At 40.6% G+C, this 25,989-nt stretch overlaps 1 protein-coding gene across 3 annotated transcripts in view; it reads right to left on the bottom strand.

The window, feature by feature from the left end:
• Positions 1-3,042: 3,042 nt before the first annotated feature.
• Positions 3,043-25,989, bottom strand: part of LOC107043217 (nephrin) — a 70,849-nt gene continuing 47,902 nt past the window's right edge. For 2 of the 3 annotated variants that reach the window (XM_015264601.1, XM_015264602.1), the window contains 13 exons: positions 21,643-21,787; positions 14,129-14,337; positions 11,623-11,733; positions 11,336-11,542; positions 10,521-10,675; positions 9,679-9,823; positions 8,776-8,906; positions 8,545-8,704; positions 7,081-7,380; positions 6,642-6,950; positions 5,967-6,191; positions 5,686-5,849; positions 3,043-5,545 (listed from right to left, as the gene is read on the bottom strand). In XM_015264601.1, the coding sequence (XP_015120087.1) occupies positions 5,153-5,545; positions 5,686-5,849; positions 5,967-6,191; positions 6,642-6,950; positions 7,081-7,380; positions 8,545-8,704; positions 8,776-8,906; positions 9,679-9,823; positions 10,521-10,675; positions 11,336-11,542; positions 11,623-11,733; positions 14,129-14,337; positions 21,643-21,787 (2,654 nt within the window). In that variant the 3' untranslated portion in view covers positions 3,043-5,152. The remainder of the gene's footprint in view (positions 5,546-5,685; positions 5,850-5,966; positions 6,192-6,641; positions 6,951-7,080; positions 7,381-8,544; positions 8,705-8,775; positions 8,907-9,678; positions 9,824-10,520; positions 10,676-11,335; positions 11,543-11,622; positions 11,734-14,128; positions 14,338-21,642; positions 21,788-25,989) is intronic. The other variant, XM_015264603.1, reaches the window with a different exon arrangement.

Below are 25,989 nucleotides of genomic sequence, written 5' to 3'. Positions count from 1 at the left end.
CGGCGGGGGCGTTACGGATATAGTGAGAGAGTAGGACGGGGGAGGAAGAGCCGCTGTGATTAGAGGGTTGCTCACAGATGGATGAACGGACGCTTGGTTAATTTTCAATTATCCGTGCAGGGTTCTGCTTTATACTGAGGGAAAGGGAATGGGAATTCGTCGTTCACCCCCGGCGGCAGTAGAAACGCGAATGGATTACCACATACGATACTGCAGATCGGCCGCAAACTCGCACCCCCCACCGCGCCTATACCCTTCGTGCAATTCAGTTTCGGAAATACGAACGCATATTACCTGGATGAAGCCCCAGGCCAACTGATCAGCGTTATTCTGATCGAGCACTAATACAGTCACGCATATTTGCGGCTAATTAAATTATACGAATATTACATCATTACGACATCATTCATTTTAGTTTCGTAAAAGTATTTATAAAGGACTGTAATAGTATTTCGGAAAATCCCCAAAGAAATACCAAAAAGGTGAATTTAATTATCATCCCCGTGCATGCAATGGGTGAATCAGCATGGATGGCGGGGTATAAGATGGAGGATGCAATTAGTTTTTTGTCTGATGGTGATAGGGTTGGCAGTGGTTTGTCTGGCATTTCAAAGTAAAATTCTTGTGAGAATTGGATGTCAGTCAGCCGCAACGTTCATTAGTTTTTCCGACAGTGTCGGTTGTTCTGTATTGTCTACCATTTTCTTTTCCCTCTTCATGCCCAACTTTGAGGTGTTTAATTCACACACATTGTATGTATAGCTTTCATCATCTGTCCACTGGTTTCCACCACTTACACCACCACATCTGATAAAGTGAAGTAATGGATGTAAAATCTTTTTCGAGAGACACTGTCATTGCCATCTGCTGTTGTTTTTTCAGTGCGATGGGTTACGACTTAGAATTGCAAGGAACAAACTTTTATTTCCCCTTGTTGTAGCTACTCTTGATAGATTTATACATGGCATATCATGCTGTTAGAGACGAGGATTGTGTGGTTTCCATGAGGCTCGTTAATTTTTAAATATCAACGTGACATTGCATTGAAAATAATTCGAAAACGTTTCTTTTTTCATACGTCACTGCGAGGGCATCTCGAGTCGTTTAATCTCGTGAAAATGAGGAACGATTATCGCTTGAAACTTGACAGTGATGGGGTGGATTGTGATTGATGATGAAATTTCTCCTTGTTTCCACAGGATGAAGCAGAAATTACTACTTGAATAATTTTATTGATAAGTCAGCTCACTCTCTGCACCATTCTATGGCTTTATGAAAGACACACCCAGCGATGCATGCAAATGCCGGGAATTCGAGTCATTGTACATTGTCCAACGAATGATAAAGGATGCATTCCAGCGTTATTGGTGACTTTACAAAAGAGTGAATGAAGAAACATGCCGAACAGTCAGTAGAAAATATCAAAGCAGCAAAACATAAATGTCTGCTGGGTAAATACGAGGAATACTATCCGCGCAATGTCGGTGCATTTCATGAACGTGGTTGCGCTAGAAATGTTCGTATATGCAATATCACGTTCATTGTGCCCGTCGGTAAAATGTTATGAATTCTTCTCTTAAGATGTTTCCATACCAGTGCTCTTCCTCTGTGTTCATTGACACAACTGTTTTTTCTTTCATTTCTTATGTGCCTTCTGCCCTCGTGAATATCTAAATTGTCAATACTCAAAAGATAAATTGGCATTATTCACACAATCACCGTAAAAGGAACATGTGGGAAATGTGTGCGCGGTGGGGTCAGTTTACTGAATGAGTTGCAAAAAAATCTACTGAGAAAATGGATAGTCCAGACGGAGAATCGAACCCGGGACCCTCCGACTACGCGTCGGGCGGTCCTTTCAACTGGGCCAGTCGCCTCCGAATGGTAATATATTGATATGCTATTCAGTTTCATTATAATCTTCTGGATATCAAGGTACAAATTGTGGGTTCTCTCGGGTTCCCCAGCGACGCTCTGAATTATTTATGTAATTTAGGCACTGTAGATGGGTATCTCATCCGTCGTTCTGTCCTCTCGCTCGGGCCAATTTCTCCCCTACTCAACAGTGATACGTGTCACACTGCTCCAGAGGTACGATCTTGTTTCATGACGACACGATAGACGCCCCAATGACCTACTCATTCTTATCTCAAACATGGGGAAGTTGAAATAATTTATTAGGAATTTAACGGTTCAATTTATCGGATATGTTGCGGGAAAGTAGATTCATTAGGAATGTGAAGAGGTAAAGAAGAGTAAGTCCAAGTTGCTCGGATATGTGCGCGGATGATCCCTTGAGCACGTGACTGGTGATTCTCGTTGAATTATGCCTGGTTCGTTTTCTCGTTTCGCGTTGTAATCGAGTAAATGGCTCTCGCGGCACGCCAGATCGCGTTTCTCAAATCGTTCTCGAGGCGCGTGTCGATGTCTATGAAGCTCACCAACAGCGAGCTCCAAACTCAACGAGTTTTTATCTTCTCCGCATCATTCCTACCGACGAAACGCTGCGGTCCCTCAACATCATCAGATTTTTATCTTCCAAATGATATATAACGTGAACTGCATCTACCTACTACCACTCCGAGTAAACCTTTCCAGTCGAATGTCTATTTATTTTATGTATAATTATAATCAATTTGAGTTCAGTCATCAATATGCAGTGTTGCGGGGGGTCTCTCGGTGATTTTGAAACATCAATACGAGACGACGCGCCCTAGCATATTTTCAACGTTGACATTTTCTCGAGCTATCGGTGGTCTTCATTTAATGTATCTGTATGTATGGGGTGTGTTTGGACAGAAATGGGTGTATTTGAACAGGTGGGTTACAATTAAACACTGTTGTGCCGGAGACTTGGATAGTATAAATTTCTCAGTTTCTCACACAGTGCCACACCACACAAGGGTGGATAATAATAGCCAAGAGCAGTTGACATCTATTCCAGCAGTGCGGTTGCTTCCAACCAGCCTTTCGTTCTCCCCTCTCTTTTCTTTTGAGGATCTCATGATAATGATGATGATAATAAGTTTTCATTCTTCTTGCTCATATTAACATTTTTATTCGAATTACATTCTCATTCACATCCTCACACTTCCGATCCAATATATACACACTCGTATTGTATATACAATGATCATTTTTTTTATCCTCAATATATGTATATATATATAATTATGGTCATGGTATTGGTATATACACACATGTTACAACAATCATAATTGATTTTCAGTAGTAAAAAGCTGGAAAATGTATACGGCAAACAGAGGAGGAGGAGGAGGAAGAGAAATTTTGCTCAATTGGCACGGTCTGCTGTACGGATCCCCGACAATTCTGAGAAAGTTTTTCTCTTTCACCTACTGGGGGAAAATTCTATTTCAAAAGTTAACAGACAATGAATGTTAGTGCTCTTCTAGACACAAAAACCTTTCATTTCATTGTCCACCATGATTTTTGAGGGATTTTGATGGGTTGCGAGAGGGAAAGAAGCCTCAGTTATGTTCGAGATTTGTGCGATGCGGAAGGCATCGACGGGCGGGTTGTGCATGCCACCGATTGACGCAGAGATTGGGTCAATACGCGTTTGCAATATTCGATGAACACTGTGGAGGCGTTATATATCACATGTGGCCAGCAGAATAGTGGGGAGAGAGCAAAATCCGTAATCGTTAACGAATACGCGTGCCTCAAATATTCACGAAAATTGAGGAAACGGTTTTAGGGGAGATAGCGCATCACGCAGGAATAAAAAGGGGTGAAAGAGTGCCAAGAGGAGGGGGGTAATGTGAAAGTGGTGAAAGGTTACGCATGCGTCTGCATTGTTGCCATACGTGGCATCATCACTCTGTGGAAAATAAAATGTAATAACCCCTCGCCCATCAAGAAAAAGTTTTTTGTCCTATTTTCAGATGTTCAATTCTCCTTTTCATCTCTCTTTTTGCCGCAATTTTTTTTTCTAATTTCGCTTTCATCTCAATGGAATAAATCGTAACTACTGAGAGCGGAGGGGAAGCAATTATGAAAAAAAAATCAAGTGCGAATTGATGCGAAAAAAAATAGTAATGACATAAAATGTAGAAAACTGGAAAATTTTTGGTGAATACTGGGAAAAAAAGTTATTCATTTATTCCACTCGATAGTCGTAGTCCTCTTAATAATATTTCCATTCAATTTGTATAAACTATTGTTGAATTATCAATCTAAATTATCAATTGTCAAAATCTACATATCATTTTCTGTTTTTTATTCCATTTTTTGAAAAAATAATGTCAATGTACACAGGAGTTATTTTTCTCTTACAATCATGAAGAAGGGTTTGGGGGCGAAGGACGATTACATAGTTCTCTGATTCATGGGAAAGAACGAGTATGAGCACTTTTAATTTGTTTTCTCTTAATTTTTCGTTATCCTAGGCTTGTCTGTCATTATTTACCCGTTGCGATTTACTTGCTCGTGAAGAGTAGATTTTTGTTTTCACATTTTTTGTTTACATATAATTTCAATATTTTTACCATTGAATCCTTCTATGTTCATTATTATTTACAAAACATATACAAATATCTCACGAACCTGTCGCAAACGATTAAAATGTAAAATGCCCAGTTTTTATTATTTTATTGTTTTTCATTTTACCATTAACTTTTTTTTTCTCAAAAAACTGACACATTTTTATTTCATATAATCCTATATCTTAACCAGTCTTTATTATTTACAACTGAAAAAGATCACATCGTAAGACGAATGTGCTTTCAAGGATAATATCATTCACCACATATATTTGAGAATGTATTTTTTACATTGAGATATCTCATCATTATTTACTTCCTTAAAATTTTCATCGAAATCTAGACAGTGAATTTCACATTACAGAGAATTTCTGAAATGTCTTTGTGCATGGAAGAATTGTCAATGGGAGCTGTGAGCTAGACAGCTCGCTGGTATTCCTCATTTATTATTTACAAATAGAAAATTAAATACAATAAAAAAAAAACCATGAAAAATGAGGTTGGGATGATTTTGGTTTATGATTGAGCCACAAAATCACTCTCAATCCCACTGAAGGCTCATGGAGATGAAATGAATTTTGTTCCTATGATCGACGCAGCTACGATTACACGTAATACTCATTAATGTCGAGCGCGTCGGCATCCCTCTCCTATACACAACTTTCTTGTGTCGATATCAGCGGTGTACGAACGGTAACAACTTCCCTCGGATGATGTTGTTTTGTTGATATAATGCCGGTATCTTGCAGAAGACCAACAGTACTTGCTTTCGTTGATTGGCATATTTGATCTATTTTTGGGGCCCGTGCATTGTGATCTATGCACGCATAAACTGTCGCTTCTTTGATATATGGCTTTCCACCAACTAAAACACCACCACTACCACCACCACCACCACCACCACCACCGCCATTATTATTGGCATTGTTAAAGCCACCTAGTCCACCCACTCCACTGAGGCAGGCCAATTTTGTATCTGCTGTTGTTGAGAGAGTTGTCGGACGCGCCAAACATAGCTCAGCATAGGTCACTTCTCCTGTCAACTGAAATAACATTTTGTAAATATTAACTCATCATTCGAGGATTTTTCCCCCCCTAGAAATACTATTCTCAATTGAATTCTCAAACTCGATACTATTCAACAAAACCAAGTCAAAGTTTCTAGAATGAATTGGAAACTTACAGGTAATGTTGGGTAATTGCTGTATTCATTGTGTGCATAAGCAGAGAGCCCTTGCAAATGATTTGTCTGTTGATTAGGCAGCGATGTTGTTGAAACTTGGTCGGGTGTTACTTGAACAGCCAGAGGCGTACCTGCTGTTGAGCCCGTCAACTGATAATCTGAATCTTGTTAACAATAAAAGGGAATTCTTATTCGGGGAGCACCGTTTTATTGTTGTGGTTGAAATAAAAAGTCATGCAAAGATTTCACATCTGTGATTGCTGATGCCCTCGTATAATCACCTTTATTCGTAGGGACAACATCAGGATTTCTATCGTCAGCGTCGTAGAGATCCTCTGAGCTCGGAGCTGTAGCTTTTTTCAGTGGTAGATCTCCGGGTCTGTGCGCACGTCGATCACTTCTGATTTTCAATGCCCCCAGTATTATAATAGTTATAAGGAGTAGGGCCGCCACAATACCAATTAGTACTCCAAGAAGTGGTGTTATTTCGAATGGTACAGGACTACCTGTGAACAAGATACAACCCCTTTCCTGTTATTCTCAAATTATCTGACACACATTATTAATCACGCTGCAGATTCCCATTATGCTTACATTGTTATAAACGTTATACTCATTTTCCCAACCTTTCGAGTTTATTTTTTATTATTATTTTTCAGCGAGTAAGAAATGGGTGCAGTGAGCTGAAGAAAGTTCTAGAGCGCTCTCAACGTCATGGACCTGAGTGCGAATTAATTTTTAATCGGGATGAAAGCGCGCCAAGATGGCACAGTGTTGGATAGAGCCCTTTTGCCAAGTCCGCCTTTTACCGTCTGTCATTTATTCTTAATTTATTTTTTTCTCAGCCCCCCCTTTTCCAATTTTGCTCTTGATACTCGAGCATCTCGGCGAATATCATTCAATGGATAATTGCTTTCTGTCTACGTATGAAAATAGTAAGAGAAAATGAAACTTACGAGGCTTACCAGTCTGTTTCTCCGCAACTTTGAGCGTAAAACCTTCAAGTTTTGTGGATTCACTTCGTCCCTTGGAATTGAATGCGTACATTTTCATTGTCAGTACTTTTCCCGGCTCTAAATCTTGCACTGTAAACGCAGCGTTATCACGAGATGTGACATTTGCCTGAAGAATTCCTGTGTATTGATCGTACACTTCGAGCAAAAAATTTTGCGGCTGGCCCCCATCAAATCCAGCCGAACACTCGATTGATAATGACTCTGTGGTTTGATTCGTTAGAGTGCAGTTATAAGGCGCTTCAGGCTTTCCTGAACAAAATGTAACGAACGGTGGTGAAAAATGGGGCGATGTTATTTTTTTATTCGTAAACCCGGCCAAATGTGTTTTTCCATCGTTATTATTAAACCCCGCTCGCTGAGATTTTTTAACAACTATTACCTGCTGGTATGATGTGAAATATACACGCATTCGCCTGTTGTCCAGCTGTATTGCTTGCCCAACAGAGTACAGTGCCATAGTCCATTTCCGTAACGGGCCTGTACGTGAGAACACTTTGCGTATGGCGAGTGGAATTTTTGTATCTCGCTTGTGGTACATCAGCCATTTCTTCGGTATTATTGAATGCCCATCGAAAGTTGCTCGGTGGTGGATAAGCCTCAACGCGACAAACTACTTTGGCCTCCTCCAGCCTAGCAACTCCGTATATACGTTTTTGATCGGGCACACAGATTGGTTTGTCTGGAATAAGGAAGCCAAAGCAATGTAAATAAATAACGAACTAAAAGGAAACAAGTAATACTTTACTCTCTCCCCTGAATAAACTCCAAGAGACAAGCTCTCTGAGGAATAATAAGACTGTATTTTTAGGTCTACGGAGTATTAGCTGTAGTTTGAGTATTTTCTTTTTACCCATTGTTTGTGACACTTGACCGTTACGATCATTTTTTACAACTGATGATGCGCATTTTAATTCGACATCAGATGGAATAATGTCCTCGTTAAAATATTCACGATCAATTCAACCGATCATATGGAATTTGCGATGAGTGATCCTCACGCCATTGGAGAGAATATCGCTAATAATTTACCGTTAGCCACCCCCATACCGTGACCAAAGCTCATTTACATTCCTCACTTTGGAATATACCATAGTGTAAAGGACGCGGTATCGGCCGGGGCAATATTGATGAGGGTGACGTTGGCTGGAATAGTGTGAGTGTATATACTATAACTAATACGCGTTGGAGGATGCAGTGAATGCGCATAAAGGTAGAATGTTCTTCATTTCAGAGTGAATCTCTTGTTCTTGATAAACGTCATGTTAATGATAATTTTGTACCTTGAAGTGAAGGACAGTAATATTTAAGTGGTAATAATCAATGTAATATTATTTTATTGATTTATTTATTTCGTTTTTTATATGCCTTATGGCTTTTTCGGGGGTGCATTCTCACCCCAGGCCATCGACAAAACTCTCGAATGAATAAATAAATTAATAAATCTGTTGCATTGTATTTTTAACACTAGTGATCATCTCGATGGAGCATCTGCCGTTGGCAGTGATGGTGTGATTTGGCATTCGGCGGAAAATACCAGAAAGAACAATCAATAATGTAATAATATGTAAATAATAATATCCTGGCTGCGATGGGATAATGATCAAACAGGTCACGCGTTTCCGGTGTTTCACATGAGATCAATGAGAATTATTTCCGTATTCGAATAGTTTCACCGGTGAACGAGGCAAGTTTGGGAGCAATAGAGTAATTTGTCAATTCAGATTTGTTGGTGTGCTGATACCTATTATATCTCGTCTCAACGGCAGACACCAGCGGGGCAAAAAATTCTATTCAATATAGAGTATATCATACTTGTAAAATACAATAGTACTTTAGTACTTACACATAATTTTAAGCTCGACTGTCCCGCTGTATCCATCTCCCTCGACATTCGAGGCAACACACATGTAATTACCCGCTTGAAAGCGATCGACCTGGCGTAAAGCAAGACTATACTGCTGAACTATCACACCTTTCTTTGCATTATTATGAATCACCATGCCCTGAAAGGGAGGAAATTATATTGCATACGGAAATTCACGGGAGCAATTAAAGACTGATTGTGTTAACTAACGTTGTGTTTCCAGACAACTTTATACGCTTCAGGATTGGCTCGAACTTTGCATTCAAAATAGACATCGTCACCTTCCTCAATATCGTCGGGGTTCATCTTGGAACCTAGTTCGAGCTTTAATATTGGCACAACTGGAACAAATCAACACAAAATTAACAATAGCCGTTACGAAGTTGTGACGAAGTACCCAACTTATTTCACTCTTCGTGTGCAAAACATTGTTTATCTCTATGAGATTGATTGAAATTGATATTGTGAAAATGTATATTTATTGAAATCCTGTTGGAACGTATCTCAACCAGGGGCCATTCACAACGAGCATGGTCTAAATCGTCTGTCATATTCATCAGAGTGTTTTTCATTTTCTCCAACAGAATTCGACACAATGCCAAAATTTCATTTCATTTCATTTCTCTCTCGCCCTTCAAACCCCTTTGTGGATATATAGAGACGTAGCAGAGAGCGGAAAAGAGTGGAAGGAAAAAAAAGAAGGGGGAGGGTGTATACGATCCTGTCGCACTCGTCGTGTTTCCTGCCGCCGGGGACCCGGCCGAATAAATCCCGATCTCCGGTACATTCCATTTTCTACCGTTGACATCTCGTTATTTCGATTACATTCCCGTTTTTGTCCTGGTATAATCTCTATCGATGGCCCATCCTGAAAATTCATACCCATCCGACCAAACCTCCAAGGCCCCTTCACCCCTTTTTCCCCTCATCCATTTGCACTTTCAACCCGTTTAAACACTGAGCCAACCCAGCCGTTTGTGTATGCGAGTAAATTTCACTAGGACACCCAAAAATACGTCCAAATAAAATGAAGGAGAGTGAATTACGCAGTAAAAATATCATTTCCCAGGGGCATAAGCAATGAGGGTACTTTTTTTTCTCTTAAAAACTTACAAAAAATATTCAGCTTCCACGTGTCCTCCTCAAATCCCCCGTCGACATTAGAATTCTCGGCACGACACGTGATTACCTTGTCGTGGTCTTCTCGTGTCGGTGTGAATGTCAAGGTTGACATTGTCATATTACCATCTTCGGAAAACTGCAATTGATTTTTAATTTTCAACATTTTTCGGGGGACAATAAATTCCTCTTTATTGTGCGATGGCTTTGATATGTGCGACTTTTGGTAGGGGTGGAGAATAAAAAAACCAGTTACAGGTAGGAGAGAAAAAGAGGGGGAGGTCAGTGTGGAGAGAAACGGGATCACGAAAGCATCGGGCTATTCAGTAATTGCACCATGGCGTGTTCAAGCTGAACGCTAATGGCAACGATGCAAATACCGATACCGCCTTTAATGCCAGTGATTTCGAGTAACGATCAGAGTAGCCCGCACTACTTCTTTCTCACTTCATCCCTCTCTTTGTCCTCTCATTTATGCAATTTTTTCTCTCTTCATCTTTCCATATGCCTCCCCACTATTTTCTCTCCGTAGTTTTTTTCACCAAATTGTGTCGAAACCTTCGACACCTGCTGCCTTACAAAACCTCACTTAACCCTAATTTATCTTCAGCCAATAATCCACTAGATAGGAAAGGAATGTTGGAGAATATTCGATGAAAGGATGCGTAATGTGAGGATAATGAGAGGCAATTACCAAATGGAGGAAAAAAAATTGAGAAACGAAATCATTAATTTCCTGTTAAGTTCTTCACGGTTCCAGGTTTAAAAAAAACGAAAATCGATCGATTGACTATTAAATCTCCTTGAATAACGTTTCAATGATTCTTTATTCTCACCCTTTGTGTGGAGTTTTTGAGCATTTTCCCCTCCATGAACCATGACAATTTAGCTGATGGCCTTGATCCCATTGTCCTACAGTTGATATCGTATTTTCTGTCTGCACTCAATGGTGCATGTTCACTACTGAGAATTTCCACGGTAAGAGGCCGCACTGGAAATAGTATCGTAGAAATATCTCATTAGTTTGTGCTTTTTGAGATTTTTCAGTTAAAAATCCACAAGTTTGAAATAATACAAGTGTTACGATTATTGTCGTCAACATTTTTTCCAACTGTTTCGTTAGCCGGGAGAGAAAAGAAGACGTTATCCCCGCGAGGGGAAGGAAAAAAATGAATAAAAGAAGCCTCCCATGCACAGTGGTCCGGATTTACAATGAAAAAAAGCATAAACAAACGAAAAAAATGGAATAAAAGCCCGGAAAAAACAATAAATAAATAAACGAGTAAGAGAAATAGAATGAAAAAGGAGAAAAAGGGACAGATGCATTCCTCTCTCTTGCAAAAATTAAACGAGGGTCTATGAAACGTATGAAAAAAGGGAAGACCCTTACAGAGGCAGAAAAAAATTATGTGTTTGGATGTATATAAATTGAGAGAAGCATCAAAAAGGAGACTGCGAGTGAATGAGCCGGGGTTACGCCAGACGCTTTTCAAGATATTTATATTAGTGTCTTTAGCCGTCTGGAGTTATCCTCTTTCTCTCCCTTTCATTATTATTATTATATTCAAATATCGAATGTAATAATAGGCAGATGACTGAATTTGCCTGGTCAAGCCAACACGGAAGAAATATAACTTTATCATACACTTACAGTGCATCTCGATGATAACTGAGGCTGAAACTGGTTGGCTGATGTTATTATTCGAAGCCTGACAAGTGAAAGCGGCATGCAAATCCGCCCTTGTCAGCTCCGTAACAATCAAAGTGTTTCTACGTAGAGCTGGAAATTCGCCAGGCTCATCCTTAGACTCTAGAAGTGTTTCACCTCGCCACCATCTAACTGTTGGTGCCGGGCGGCCTGTGTCATACAAAAAATTGGCAATACGGTTATCGATACTCTGTGTGACAATTTTTTCACAAATATGAGGACAGAATTACCTCCAGAGACCAGACAAGTCAGCCGCATGCTTCCCCCCTCTTCGTAGGGCCCCGCAACAGTCGAAACTGTTTTCCCATGTTCATCTATAATATTTGGTTTATGGGGTGGCACTGCAACGACAAAATAGAAAAAAAAAACTATTATAAATCGTGAGTAGTCGATGTTTAGATTGAACGACACACTGTCCTTTCCCTATTGTGAGTAATATTTTTTACTGTCATGATGGGAATTAATTATGAGCATCGGAAATAATTTGAAAAAAAAATGGACCATCAACTGACACGTTGATGAGCAGAAGCTACACGTCAAGGAAACGAGTACCGACACGTTGGGACGTCTAGAATCCTCCTGACATTTTGCTATCACGTGTCTGGCGTGCACGATCAGGAACGAGTGAAGTTGAACCAACCACGAACACCTGTATAAAACCCCATCAAGTCAGGCAAGCTCCCCTTTTCTCTCAGTCTCCACCTCTCGTGTTATTATCCTCGTACTTTATGGGTGAAAAAGACATTGATTCATAGGTCTTTCAATCGTCACACCTCCACTCTCCACCCCTCGCCCTTTTTCCTCTCATTTCAATCTATTTGTCAAACAGGGTAGACTGACTCGATGATGTGGGCAGTCTGTCAAGTCAATTCAAAAGACAACTGTCTTTTGAATATTATTCTATGACTCGCAATGTTACGAATAATCTTGGCTGGAGCTTCATTTCCCCATTCCCTTTACCAACTGTTGGCTCATGACGTTGATTGGAATTCACAGTACCGAAGCAAAGTAATCACGCGAGACATCCACTTAATAAACTCGAAGCGAGAAAACGCTCAGTTTGCCTGGAGAGAACCCCCTGCCCTTTTCTACTCTATGTACATTTATGTATACATAATCAATAGTCTGACTGGATATCGCTGTAAAGTCACAGCGGGAGCAAGGGTGCAGCACGTATGCCACATATTATATAATTTCCCCTGAGTCGTACAGATGAAGTTGAGAAATAAATTTCCAAGTATCGTTTTTTTTTCTTTCATCAATCCCAAGCGTCGATTATTTGTCTCAAGATTGGAAAATATATAACTTCACAGGCAATTATCTTTTCCATAAATCACATGAAAATAAATAGGTAAAAAATTTTTAAACACTGGTGAATAATCTCTTTTTAGAATAGGAGTCCTATTCTAAAAAAACATACGCCGGAAGCTGTAACGTAACGCTCATTCCTCAAATTTCATTGGTCGAACATTCGGATCCGCCCGCACGTGTTCGACTTCGGTCGGCTTTCGGTTTTCGTGTCACGATTTGAAAAGTGAAAACATTTTTTCACTTGATCTTGGATCTTGGATCTTGGATTTTTACAGGGGGAAACTCGACATTCGCCAAAATCGAATTTTTTACCCGGGTGAAGGTTGATTCCAACTATTTAAGCGACGGGCTATTCAGAACTCTCAAAAGTAAGTGGAAAAAGTGAAAACTGAAAAAAAAAAATTTTCACCGGGAGCCAATGTATCAGATCTTGGATTTTTCCAGGGGGAAAGTCGACTTTCGCCAAAATCGAATTTTTTAGCCGGGTGAACGTTGATTCCAACTATTTAAGTGACGGGCTATTCAGAACTCTCAAAAGTAAGTGGAAAAAGTGAAAACTGAAAAAAAAAAATTTTCACCGGGAGCCAATGTATCAGATCTTGGATTTTTCCAGGGGGAAAGTCGACTTTCGCCAAAATCGAATTTTTTAGCCGGGTGAACGTTGATTCCAGCTATTTAAGCGACGGGCTATCCAAAACTCGCAAAAGTATGTGGAAAAAATGAAAACTGAAAAAAAAAATTTTTCACCCGGAGCCAAAGGGTCAGATTTTCGGTTTTTCCAGGGGGAAAGTCAACTTTCGCCAAAATCGAATTTTTTAGCCGGGTGAACGTTGATTCCCACTATTTAAGCGACGGGCTATTCAGAACTCTCAAAAGTATGTGGAAAAAGTGAAAACTGAAAAAAAAAATTTTTTCACCCGAAGCCAAAGTGTCAGATCTTGGATTTTTTCAGGGGGAAAGTCGACTTTCGCCAAAATCGAATTTTTTACCCGGATGAAGGTTGATTCCCACTATTTAAGCGACGGGCTATCCAAAACTCTCAAAAGTATGTGGAAAAAGTGAAAACTGAAAAAGTTTTTTTTTCAGATTTTCAAAGGGTCAAATTTTCCGTTTTTCCAGGGGAAAAGTCGGTTTTCGCCAAAATCGAATTTTTTAGCCGGGTGAACGTAGATTCCAACTATTTAAGCGACGGGCTATTCAGAACTCTCAAAAGTATCCTATTCTAAAAAGAACATCCACCGTAAGCTGTAGCGTAACGCTCATTCCTCGAATTTCATTGGTCGAACATTCGGATCCGCCCGCACATGTTCGACTTTCGGTTTTCGTGTCACGATTTGTCTTCAACACGCGCGCTGAAGCGCGTGATCGTTCTCGTGAAGGAAAAAGGAAGGCATAATTACGAAAACCAAGCATAACGCAACTCACCAATAACAGTAAGATAAATTTTGGAATTTCTCGTTGGACTCCTTACAAAATCTACCCTACACAGGTATTCTCCTTCATCTCTCTGCTCGACTCTTCTTATATTGAGAATAGCCGGCTCAGTTGCTGTCTTAAAATGCCCCCTCTCATTCAGATACTCTTCGTCTTTCCAGTGCGCTGCTTTGTCCGTGTGTTTACTCCTCATATCGTAGCTAGAATGACAAAACATTGACAGATAAATCCATAAATATTGATAACAAGTGCGCGTCATGATAAAGAGTCGGTATGCGAGTTAACTATGGATAATTTGATTGAACTGTGGTATGCAGTGAACATTTAACACAATCCTCGCGGTTTTGAATTACATCGAAATGTTGCGAGAATGTCCGATCATGTCTACATGGTAGACCGGTTGCGAACAACCACGCATGCAAACTCTCTCATACAGTACAGAAATCCCAATGTGTGTCATTCCTACCGTATTCAATGAACGTTTCACTCTATTTTCACATTTCTATACATATTCTGCATGGAATCAAACATTGGCTGACATCAAAGGTTTGGAGATTGAACAGATCAGTCATTCAATACATAAGCTACGTCTTCAGCGTTTGCTTTGTTTCACACCTATTGTTCCACAAATAATGCTTGGAATATTTATCATTTTCATTTTCATTTTTCAACCCTAAATAGTTTTTGGAATTACCGGCTTTTAGATGTATTTGCTAATAGCTTCGTCTTTATCACCCCGTACTTGGCATAATGTTCTGGTGGGGAATCCATGACAGGCTTCCAACTCACGGGAAATTCCAGAGCATCCTGTTATGGACGTGTGAAACTTTATCCTGCAATTTAGATACACGATGGGTTTCCGGTGATATCCGTACTGAAAACACGCCGCCTATGCGACAAGCTTGTACTACTGTGACGTTGCAGGCATACCATGAGGGGCTTCCTACGTTTACTACTCTGTTTATTATTTCGAGCCATTAGTTGGAAATTTGTAGCCCGCTAAATTTCAACGTGTCACCCGGCATTTTTTCACTTGAATGTATTTTTATTACAATTGGTGCAATTCAGTAGCGAAGTGGTAAACCGGGTCAAGTCAGTTTCGTCAATTGATCAGTTTTTAACGACTATCTCGGGCTTTAAAAGAGATGGAAAAATTGTTGTCATGACCTTTTTTGTAGAGCCAATTGAGTGTTATAAAGAAGGTCATATTCATCGAACATTGGCCAAAAATACAAATCGACTTAACCCGGTTTAGCACTTCGCTACTGAATTGTTTTTATAGTGATTTTCAATGCGCGATTGGAGAGAAAAAAACCTTGAACATTATTTCACTGCTCAAGACACCGGAAGTACGATTTCAAGAAGGGAAATAAACATATTGGGGCACGCCATTCGACGATCACTTAGCTTATTCGAGTCATATATCCGGCATTGGAATACCAAATGATCCATGTACTCGACCGTACATGAAGTACTTTCGAAGCCCAGTAATTCATATATGGGACATATTTGCCCGTTGTACTCGAAAAGACGACGAGGAATGTCGGAAACCGTAAATACCCTGTTTTCACTGGTTCTCCATTCAAAGTAGAACATTTGTTGTTGAGTCAGACGCGTCGTTGAAATTCACCATTGAATGATTTTCATTCTCATTTTTCCCACTGATTCACATAGGGGAGGATGGGGCAAAACGGCCCCCCTTCAATCATCAATATTTTCCGATTCAATAATCCGATTGGGATGAGTTAGAGCTCGTTTTGAAGAATGAAAAATTATCTTCAAAATGAAGTTGAAACTGGGAATTTTCACAATGTCATTCACAAGTTATTGACAATTGAAGGGGGGCCGTTTTGCCCCACCCTCCCCTACTTTTAAAGTTCTTAAATGCGAGATTCGTCGGGGTTTGACGGGAAATTGACATGTATTGCAGATAACCTAGCGGCCAGATTCGGTTCAAGCGTGGTCTTTATAGTGAATGTTTCCGTTCGTAAGTCAACTAAATTCGGCTTGTGACTGTGCTGTTTCTCTCTTCATCTCTCTCAGTCACTTCGCCGGGGCTTCCCAAACGCCAGTATAGGTTGCCACGGCGTTTTCAATTACCGGTGGGGGATATGTTCTCGGCATTTAGATCTCAGCGTCAGGAGCGATCCAATCTAAATTGTATGGACTCCGTGCTGCAAGTACGCGCGAGAACTCAACTTGAACTCAAACTCTCGTGCATCACACGACAGGTTATGTGATGGATATACATATATATACTTGTGCATGATGATGTGTGTGGTGGTAGGTGGTTATGGAAAAGGTGCGATTGAGGGGAAGGAATGAATACTAGAGGATGGAATGTGCACGTAAATTTTACTACATTTTATTGAGTGTAGACGTGTAGAGTGGGTGAAGAGGGGGCAATCACTGATAGAAATTTAAAAAATTATAGTGCAGTCCCATTTCTGCTCCTGCAATTTTTCACCTCTCGACCAAAGAGAAATACACCGAGAGGATTTGTCGGGAAGCGATCTCCGGTCGATGGTTGCCCTCTCTGTTTCTATCTCTCTCTCTCTCTCTCTCCTTCTCCCTCTCAAGTATCCTGCGATTTTCAATTAACCCGCGCCGTTTTCGACCTCAACCTCCTTCACCATTTCTCTCTCTCGTTCTCACTCCCTCGCTGCCTCTTCAGGGAGTTTCGCCTCCTTTCAGTGCCCTGGGAGAAGCACATCCAAGGTATCCGAGCGACCCTATATCGATTTCGTGAAATCGACGGCGAACATTTGCGCTTCAGTCCCGATGCGACGACGTCACCTCTTTTCCCTTTGCCGTCCTCAATGCCCTCTTGAGTTGGAGAGAAGCAGCTCCCAATTTCTGCGTTGATACTCCACTCACGACGGGTCTGCCAGATATTCTACCAGTCGTTGAGTTTCCTCGCACCACTTCCTGCAACCACCGTTTCCCCCGTAGTTTACCTGCTATATTCCCGCACAAACCTTCCACCACTATTTTTATCCTCCTCCTCCTCCTCCTCTCACCTCTTTCTCACTGCTTTGCGCGCCTGCCTGTTACTCTTCTTGTAAACCTTCGTGGAAACAATTTGCATATTCATTAAATATTCGCATCAATGCTGCCCATAAATTTGGCAAGAAGACGGTATAGTTCATATATTTGTCCCGAGAATATTTTCATCAGGGATTTACTCCCAGACCATTTCAATAATAATTTATAAATTTTCCACTCAACTCACTAACCAAAGAAACAGTCTGCAGTTAACGACTTAAATTTCCGACAAATTTGCATCTTGACCATTTTCAGGTTGCTAATTTATCGTTAGATCTGTCTCCTCCCACGTATAGAAGTAACCGAATAATCAGGATTGGGCGTGGAGACGTACAAGAGTTTATGGCCGGAAAGTTCTGCATCTGTAGCTAAGTGTTGGTTATAATATAGCTATAGGTGGTGTAGCAGGGCTGATGGAAGGTGAGGACGAGGCCGCCTTATTAGGAGTGGATTTGCGTATCAAGTGTGTGTTATATACAAGTAAGTATCTTTGGGCGTCTGTATCGTATTCACCTCAACACCTGCATGCGCTACAACCCTACGAGTGGTAAGCAGAGAGAGAGAGATAAGTTTAGGCAGACTCGTTAGTCGACTTTAAACTATGACTACCATCAGACGGTTAAGATCTCGACCTAAGGTGCCAAGTTCAGCCATCTCCATTCCTCCTTCACTTTCTCATACCCGCACCGTAATCATCAACTGTACTGTCTCTATTACCTACTCACAGCTCCCGTCCTGTATCATACGTACACGTAAGCTAGTTATTCCGCACACCCAATAGGGAGACATTTTCATCCAAACACAAATTGTTATGTGTCTCCTCTTTCTGTGTGTATATTCGCCATTTCTTTGCTTGCTAAAATTATGCATTTTCTTGTCACGCCTTTAGAACAAGAGCCGACTGAATACTGATGCTGTGTGTAATAGTTTGTAAACTGGGTCTCCGTGCACCAGACTGGCCACAACTTGTACGAGTATATGCGCATCCTCCATGCTAAAACTACATTCTACTACAGTAAAAACCCAAGGCATAGAAAGTCGTATAAGTATCTTCAATATCTCTTGTGATAAGGGTGTCAAGCTGCGATTCTTGTTTCACCGTCATTGCGATTGTCGCAAACACATCATCCTCTATATATAAAAAAATAGAACAGTTGTCTCTCCTAGTGCACTCAATAACTGCTTCCCTTCAACTCCTTTATATTTCCAATGCAGTGTACACCAAATAGACACACATTCATATACGAACACATAGATTTGGAAACCTCCATTATTCATATACCTTGTTCGCGCATCGCTGCTCAACGCCGTCTCGAGTATTGCACGCTCAATATAGAGGGGCCACTTCCTCCGCGCTATACCACCTACACTGCAGTGAAAATCCTCCCGTTGGCTGTTGTGTACTCGTAAATGGAGGGAGGCGGAAGACGATACGAACCCGAACCAAGTGAGAAGAAATGGAAAATAAATATGAAGAAAAAAATGTCAACAAACGCCCATCACATAAACCCTTCTCTCTCTATTTCGGTTTTCTTCGCCAATTTTTTTTTATTCTCCATTTTTACTCCGATATTCTTGCTCTCAGCTGTGTCGTGTCGCGGTTACTAGCGTCGTCCCATTTCTCCTAGTGGATCGATTTCAACTTCACCAACGGCCCCACCAACCAGGTATATAACGTCGAATAATTACTCGGTCGTAATTACTTCGCCGAGTCTAGCGAAAAAATAGAAAGAAAAAAAACTAACTCTGGACAAAAAAAATTAATGACCTGTATATTTCCCTTTTTCGGTGTTCATTTTCCCTTGGTACTCCCTTCGATTCTGTTTTCATAGAATTTATAATATGTCGCCACCCATTACTCACATTCCAAATATTATTTATCTATTCAAATGAAGCCAGTAGGTTGAAAATTCCCATTGAGAAATTAACAGTAAAATCTCTGGTGTTTCCTGTGTCCCTTCTGTAGCATGAGTTATACTCTACCGAGTCCTTTACTTGGTGAGATCGTCGCCCGGACGTGTAAACTGCCTCGATCCTTGCCACATCCCTCGGGGTTACACTACAGAGCTCGTGATTAAGTTCCTTGGAAATTTCGTGTAGTCCCTCAGAGAGAAACGACAACGATGATGCACTGGGAGTTCAACTGTTCTCCATCTTACTTTTAAACTCACACCGCTGTATTCGAGAGAATGGTGAAATTGAAGATATTGTTTCAATGTCCGACTATACTCGGAGTAAACTACGTGAAACGGATATTTTCCTTCAGTTCTGTGGCCAATCTGTGATGTTCTCACTTCAATGCCGATGAATTTATTCACATAATTAATAAAAACATGTATTATTGATACATGTCGCGTCGTGTGAAGAGAGAGGCCACTCGGGATAGAGTGCTAGATTGAGTAGAAAGGCAGTGCAGTTCACGACTTGCATCTGTATGTATATAAAGTGAGTTGGACGTGTTGAAGTTTCCGTTTCGTTCGATTTGGACCAGTGAACTGTACATCACGAGAATCGGGACCCATGACTATACATAGGGATCTGCCTCTGCACAGGTATCTGTATATCTGACTATTTCACATTTACACTCAATCGTTTTAACCCCCAGTTAAGGATGAGAGCTTGCAAGATAAATTGGTGTGATAAATTTCATGATTTTCTATACATACTTTCGCCGTCGAAATCAAAGGGCGGAGACGAAGCAAAATAAAAGGCATATAAACGTTGGGGTATTGGTCTCATTCAAACACGTTGAAGCCATGTTGGAAAGTGCGCTGCGAGATGAAAATAGGGGATATGAGAGTGTGGATATGGAACGTTTGGGTATAGTGGAGACCAGGGAAGAAAGTTGAAGAGATAAAGGTTAGTCGTAAACTCGGACGCTCGTGTACTTTTCTTGTTTATTTTTTTTCTGTTCTTTCTCTCTTTGCTTTGTTCCATTTTCTCTTCTCCAAGTCCCCCTCGAACGCCCTTATTACTGCTGGTTCTGCTCAGTGGCTGCGTGCTTACCACTGGGACTGAACTCTCGACTGTTTTTCGCGTAATTAGAAGCCGGATAATTTATTAACCAGCGTCTGCGCTCGCGTCGAGATACGTTAGCGCGACATATTCTATATTCTGAGATTTTTTACAAGGTATTTTATCGGTGAATCTTGTACGTGGAATATATATATTTTTTTTATATGCTTAATTTGCTTCTATTGCCACAGGAATATGGTTTTTAAAGGTGCTAAAAGTTGCATGAAATACAGTAACATGAAAATTGTTGCAAAATATGTGGGATGTACAATAATAACTGCACATTATATAGCAACGATTATATGTGATAATGTGGATTACTAGGAAAGTCGTCAACGATGAATACACGCGGGCGTTTATGGTCGCTGCAAGTATACCAACATACGTATCCAAGTATAAAATTGTAATTCACTCTTGTACAACATGAGCACACTTGGAGAATGTGTGTATAATAGAGTTCACGATTACAAATAGCGAGACCATTAAATTTTATCATTTTAATTTATTCTAAATTGGAATTGTCAACATATTTCAACGTGAAATGAAAATGGAAATGAATTTTCACAAGTAAAATTATGTTATGATGGGGAATTATCCAACGTAAATACAAACATGAGATAAACATAACAGTTGAAATGTGTAAGGACTAGGTACCTATATGTATAGTACATATAGGAATCAACCTACTACTCGGTGGATAAACGTTTCGGAGCGTTCCCTGAGCTTGCTATCGCATCCGGCGGCTTTCCGTCTGGCGGAAGGTCGTGGCGTACACCGAGAAATTACCGGATTAACCTCGTCTTCTCTTCCTTCATGCTTCAAGGGACATAGACATGTGGCAGACCCGTTAAAATAGTTAGATTGTATTGTCAAAGAGTTCCCGGGAGATGGATGATACAGAGTTGTTGATAGGGATTTATGCAGTGAGAAAATTTCTGCCTGGATAATATCATGTTTCCATACGTACAATTTGCTCTATAAATTCAGGGCCAATGAGAAAAAACTTTATGACATTTTTCTCATTTCGATAATCTCAGTGAAAATGTCATAATGATACGTGGAAATCTTTAATTGTTGTATTCTCTTGTCACCGTGATACTGTCACAATAGTTATTTTGGCAGGAAATATTCCACTGACTTACACGCATCCTACGCTAACCCTGTACTTGCACACGATCACTTTCATTTCTTGTGCACCCTGCCACGAGTTTAGGTCACCCCCCTATATTCTCGTCACGCGCAGGTCTTTGCATTCACATGTCACACGCAGAGCTCTCCGGGTAATTCTAAACTATATGTACAGCACAATGCTTCATAGAGAATGTTAGACTGGCTTGACACATGTATTACATTCACCAAAGACTTTATCGATGTGCTGATGGAAGAAAATATTTCAATTTTTTCTCGCATTTGTTCTTGGAAAATACACATTCTTATCAATTTACCTATAAATTGGTGTTATGTCGGGTCGACGTTCTGATGCTTTGTACCACACAACTAAAACTGCTGAGTCGTTTGGCTGAGGGGGCCGTATGTCACATGGTAGCTCTGCTACACCATCCACAACTGCTCTCACCTGGACTGCGGGTCCTGCAATCAATAACGACAAATTCTCATTTTTGCTGACTGTGTGATTTTTTCAATATTTTTGTTTGCCAGTAATTTTTTAAAATAAATAACCCTGTCAACTGGTAAACATGAGTATCCGCAGTGGAGGATTCATTTGTTTAGTCAGACGGGGAAACTATTTTCGATATACGCCATGGAAAAAATTGGAAAACCTAGAAAAAAAAAGTTTGATCATTCGGGTCGTTTATAGAGTAGCATATGCGAAAGTTCAAGGTAGTAGCTGAATTTGCTTTCGTGTGCCGACGGGCCTCATTGCTGTGCAAAATTGTTTCATGGTTGAATATTACTGTGTTATGATCAGGAAAATGGGGCAGTGAGAAAAAGGGAAGAAGAAAAAAGGAAAAAAAAAACAAAACGTGGAGAAATGATTGCGCCAAGTTGGCGAAAATCTAATCGAGAATTATACATGTATGTGCACTTGGACTATGGGGTTGGATTCGTTGTACGTGCCTGTTCGGTATCGCGATCGCTAAAATGAACTCTTTCCTCTTTTACTCCTTTTTTCATTCATTCTCTTGAAGAAACGGCTTTTCTTTTGTCTTTTCATCGACCTTTAAGACTCGTTATCGCCAATGCGTGCTCACGTGAACGTACACTGTATATCCTTCCGTTTTCGAATCATTTCTGTGGTAAAACGTTGAAACGGTTAAAGTGTATATTCCCTGGAAAATCGACTCTGGAGATGACCACAATAATTTCTGCGGTCCTTCTAAAAAGTGTTGCTGATTTTGTCTTTTCGTACAATTGCTGACAATTTCACAGCTCAAGTCCCTGTAACCCAATATATATGCACGTGCCACACAAAATCATTATTGTTATAGTAGGCGAGGCGGGAGGGGTTCATTTAACGTTAATGGCATTAGACTTAGGGTGGGCATGAAATGCTTTTACTTATATCAACCTATACATCATAACTATTCTGTGGTTTAGCCCGGGATGTCATGTTTCTCATTCTCTATAGTGTACTCTCCACCAGTCGTTCTGTTCTACACTCCTAAAACTCTGTCTCTTTCCCATGTACACCAAACGAAGCATCTGAAACACCGGTTTTACCACCGCCAAGCAAAATTTCCCCTGGGCTAACCTCGTCGGATTATGAATGCGCTGAAGGATATGTCTCTGTGTTAGGCTGTACTGTCTCACTCTCCCACTCATTATTGATACAGGCTTTTAGGAGAATTAAAAATCCCCAAGTCCCAATGTTTTACTGTACTCTCTTGTATTTATTTGGATGACTACAGCTATCGATATCATCGTACTATCAGTTTACCTCGATCGTGCGTTTGTGCATTGAAATAATCCAACTAGGCTCCCCTTTAGCCCTAGTAAGCTCATAATCTCCCGGTCAGACGGTGGTGAGAAGCCGCACGAGTGACCATCAGATATCCATTGCGACCCTAGCAAATTTGTCCCGCTAGTCGTTGGCGTTGTACAGAAATGGAAAATCTACGTCAAAATAAATGTTTTTTTTTGTATTTTCTCACACGAAAATTTTATGGGACTCGCATAAGTGAATAAACCCGCATTTTGCGATGGAGCAATACAAATATAAATGTTCTCCCTCGTCTCTCACTAAAAGACAGAAATTAGTCAACTTTTAATCGTCTGTTCAGTGACACCATTTCTCGACTTTCCGTATGTTCCCACTGGTAAACATGCACTTGAAAAGTTTATACGTTTGCATTGATGCATGTAGGCCCGGATGGCGTTTCAGGATTTTCCTGAATTCGTGGGGCGTGTAGGTACAACCACGCGATCGTATATATAATACTAGGTACCAACATTCGTGCACGTCAAAGAGAGGCATTAAACGCGTTTCACTCAAACTTCCGAAACGTCGGACATGCTCGGCGTTGGTTGGTGCATTCCTCCTTTATCGCCGTCCGCTGCTCGGTCCGTCCTCTCCCTCCCTCTCCTTGCCTCCTCTTTCACTCTTCTCCCGTATCCTTTGCCATTTTCTTCTCTCAGTACACTCTATCTTTCGTTCTTTCAACTTTTTCCATTACACCATTACGAACATCGTGGAGTATCCTTGCTCTGTGGAATTTTCTCCTTATTTTTTTCTCCTTGCTTTTGCACTGTAGCTATGTATTTTTCCTGCCCTTCAACACTGCTTTTGTCGAAATCCTCGCCATTCTTGCTGTTTCTCGTTTCCTCTAATTACCATTAAAACAAACGGCGCAGCTGTATTGCAACGGAGCCTCCCCTCAATATGAACGACAAATAATTTTCCCTTGCACTTGAAACTTGCGATGAGCGCACACAACGGCACGCCTTGACAAATGTACATGGGAAATCTATATTCAGTCTCTACCTCTTACCTTTTTCCTCGGTTAAAGAAAAATCTACAGCCAGTATAATTGAATGACACTGGCAATTAGTCATTATAAATATAGTACAATAGTATATTTTCTAATTTCACTCTGGACGCATAGAGTGATGAGAAAACAGTCGCAATGATTTTGCTTTTAAGACCGAAGGGTGAATACCGAATACTGAGGATACGGTTCTTTTGGGGCTTTACGAGAGATTCATGCTCGATTTCAAAGCCGATAAGTATGCTCGTAAAGATAAAGGCCCAAAGATAGCTCGATGGATTTAGAGAGGAGCTGTAGTTCTACTCCTCCGCGTTCATTTTATGCTTCTCTTTTTCTACACCTAAATCCCAGAGATGCAATCATTTTAACACAAATTATCTATATCACATACGTGCTTGTATGAAACAACATTTTTTCCGTGTCCCTCTGATATTGGGAAATTGCATTCTCTTCATTAGACGCTCTGTATTTTCTCACCAAAACTTTGTCGTCCTGCATCCCGTCCCTATTTTGTCTGCTGCCACCCTTATTCGGATTTTCCTTCTCCCTGCTCCTCTCACTCTCTCGCCTTCCTTCTCCTTTTTTACCTTACCACCCTCGCTTGCTTGTCGAAAGTTTGAACCGAGTGGCGTGCTTCGTCTCCATCATGGCGAACGCCTCGCTTCAAGTTACCACCGCGAAACGCTTCCGAACTAACCGCAGGACCGCACCTCCTCAGGCGGAGTAGAACCCTCCAAACGCGTTTACTATGGTTCCCCTTCTATTTTCACCATCTCTCTCCCACTTTCGTACACCCGCCCGATCTTGCCTCCATCCCCCGTACGATCTATCCTCATTCATGGGAAAGTTTCATTGGATTTAACGGAAAGGCATTGTCTTGCTTGAATTGTTGCGGCACTTCCGACAAGTCAGCCGTAACGTCTATTGCAATTGTCTTGATTGTAGCGGATTATATCAGTTTAGTAAAAGCATATTTATAACTATTATGAATGACAAGAGTCGAAAGGAACAATCAAATATCAATTTATTCCTCATAAATCATCGAGCTACAAATTGAAATTGGAATTTTGATGACAAGAATTTAGGGTAAGCCTAAATAGTACAGTTATCATCTGGAAATTCATGTCACGTATAGAGCAGTGTACGTGATTATCCTTCGAAAGCCCGCATGCTTGTATAATAAATATCCTTCTGGCCATTGTGGATCTGTGAGTCAACCAACAATGGGCTTGACCCAAGAGAAATCATTTTGTTCTATCAAGCCACGCGTGCTTGTCAGATCCTTTATTTTTCTTTTTCATTATTTATACCCTTCTTTACTTGGATATTCAAAAGCTACCTCAGCCTTTTTCTATCAATAGAAGGGTATATATCATATTGAGAGTCTCTCCCTTCAACTGGAGCTATACAATGATTCAATGGAAAAATCAGAGATGGCGTCATCGAATCGAACATCCGTATTGTCTTCCGTTTTCAGACTCACCACCTTTTACGGCACTTGTTCTCTTTCGGGTTCATACGAATTCGGAGAGCCGATAATTTTGTGCCCCAGTCGCGTGGAAACAACGTGGCGGACATTCTCAGGTTTGTGTAATACTCATCTTACATATTCTGGCTGTTGGCCAAACCTTGTAAATCCCAAAATTACACGAGGAAAGTCGAGATTTTTCTACTGCGCCGCACTCTTCGCATTTCTCTCTCCCCGTCCACTTTATTTCATGTTGATTTTTTTCTCTCCCTCCCTGAAGGGAGAAGTGCTTTTAGATGATACTCACTTTCCTTCTGACTGCGGGTTTTATACCTTCTTGCAATTTTTAAGCAACCTTTCAACTGTAGAATGATTTA

Source organism: Diachasma alloeum, unplaced genomic scaffold (assembly GCF_001412515.2).
Source record: "Diachasma alloeum isolate Michigan unplaced genomic scaffold, Dall2.0 Dall_scaffold_00557, whole genome shotgun sequence".
Classification (NCBI taxonomy): domain Eukaryota; kingdom Metazoa; phylum Arthropoda; class Insecta; order Hymenoptera; family Braconidae; genus Diachasma; species Diachasma alloeum.
The sequence above is the reverse complement of the archived record's forward strand: the minus strand, read 5'-3'. Positions and strand labels throughout refer to the sequence as shown.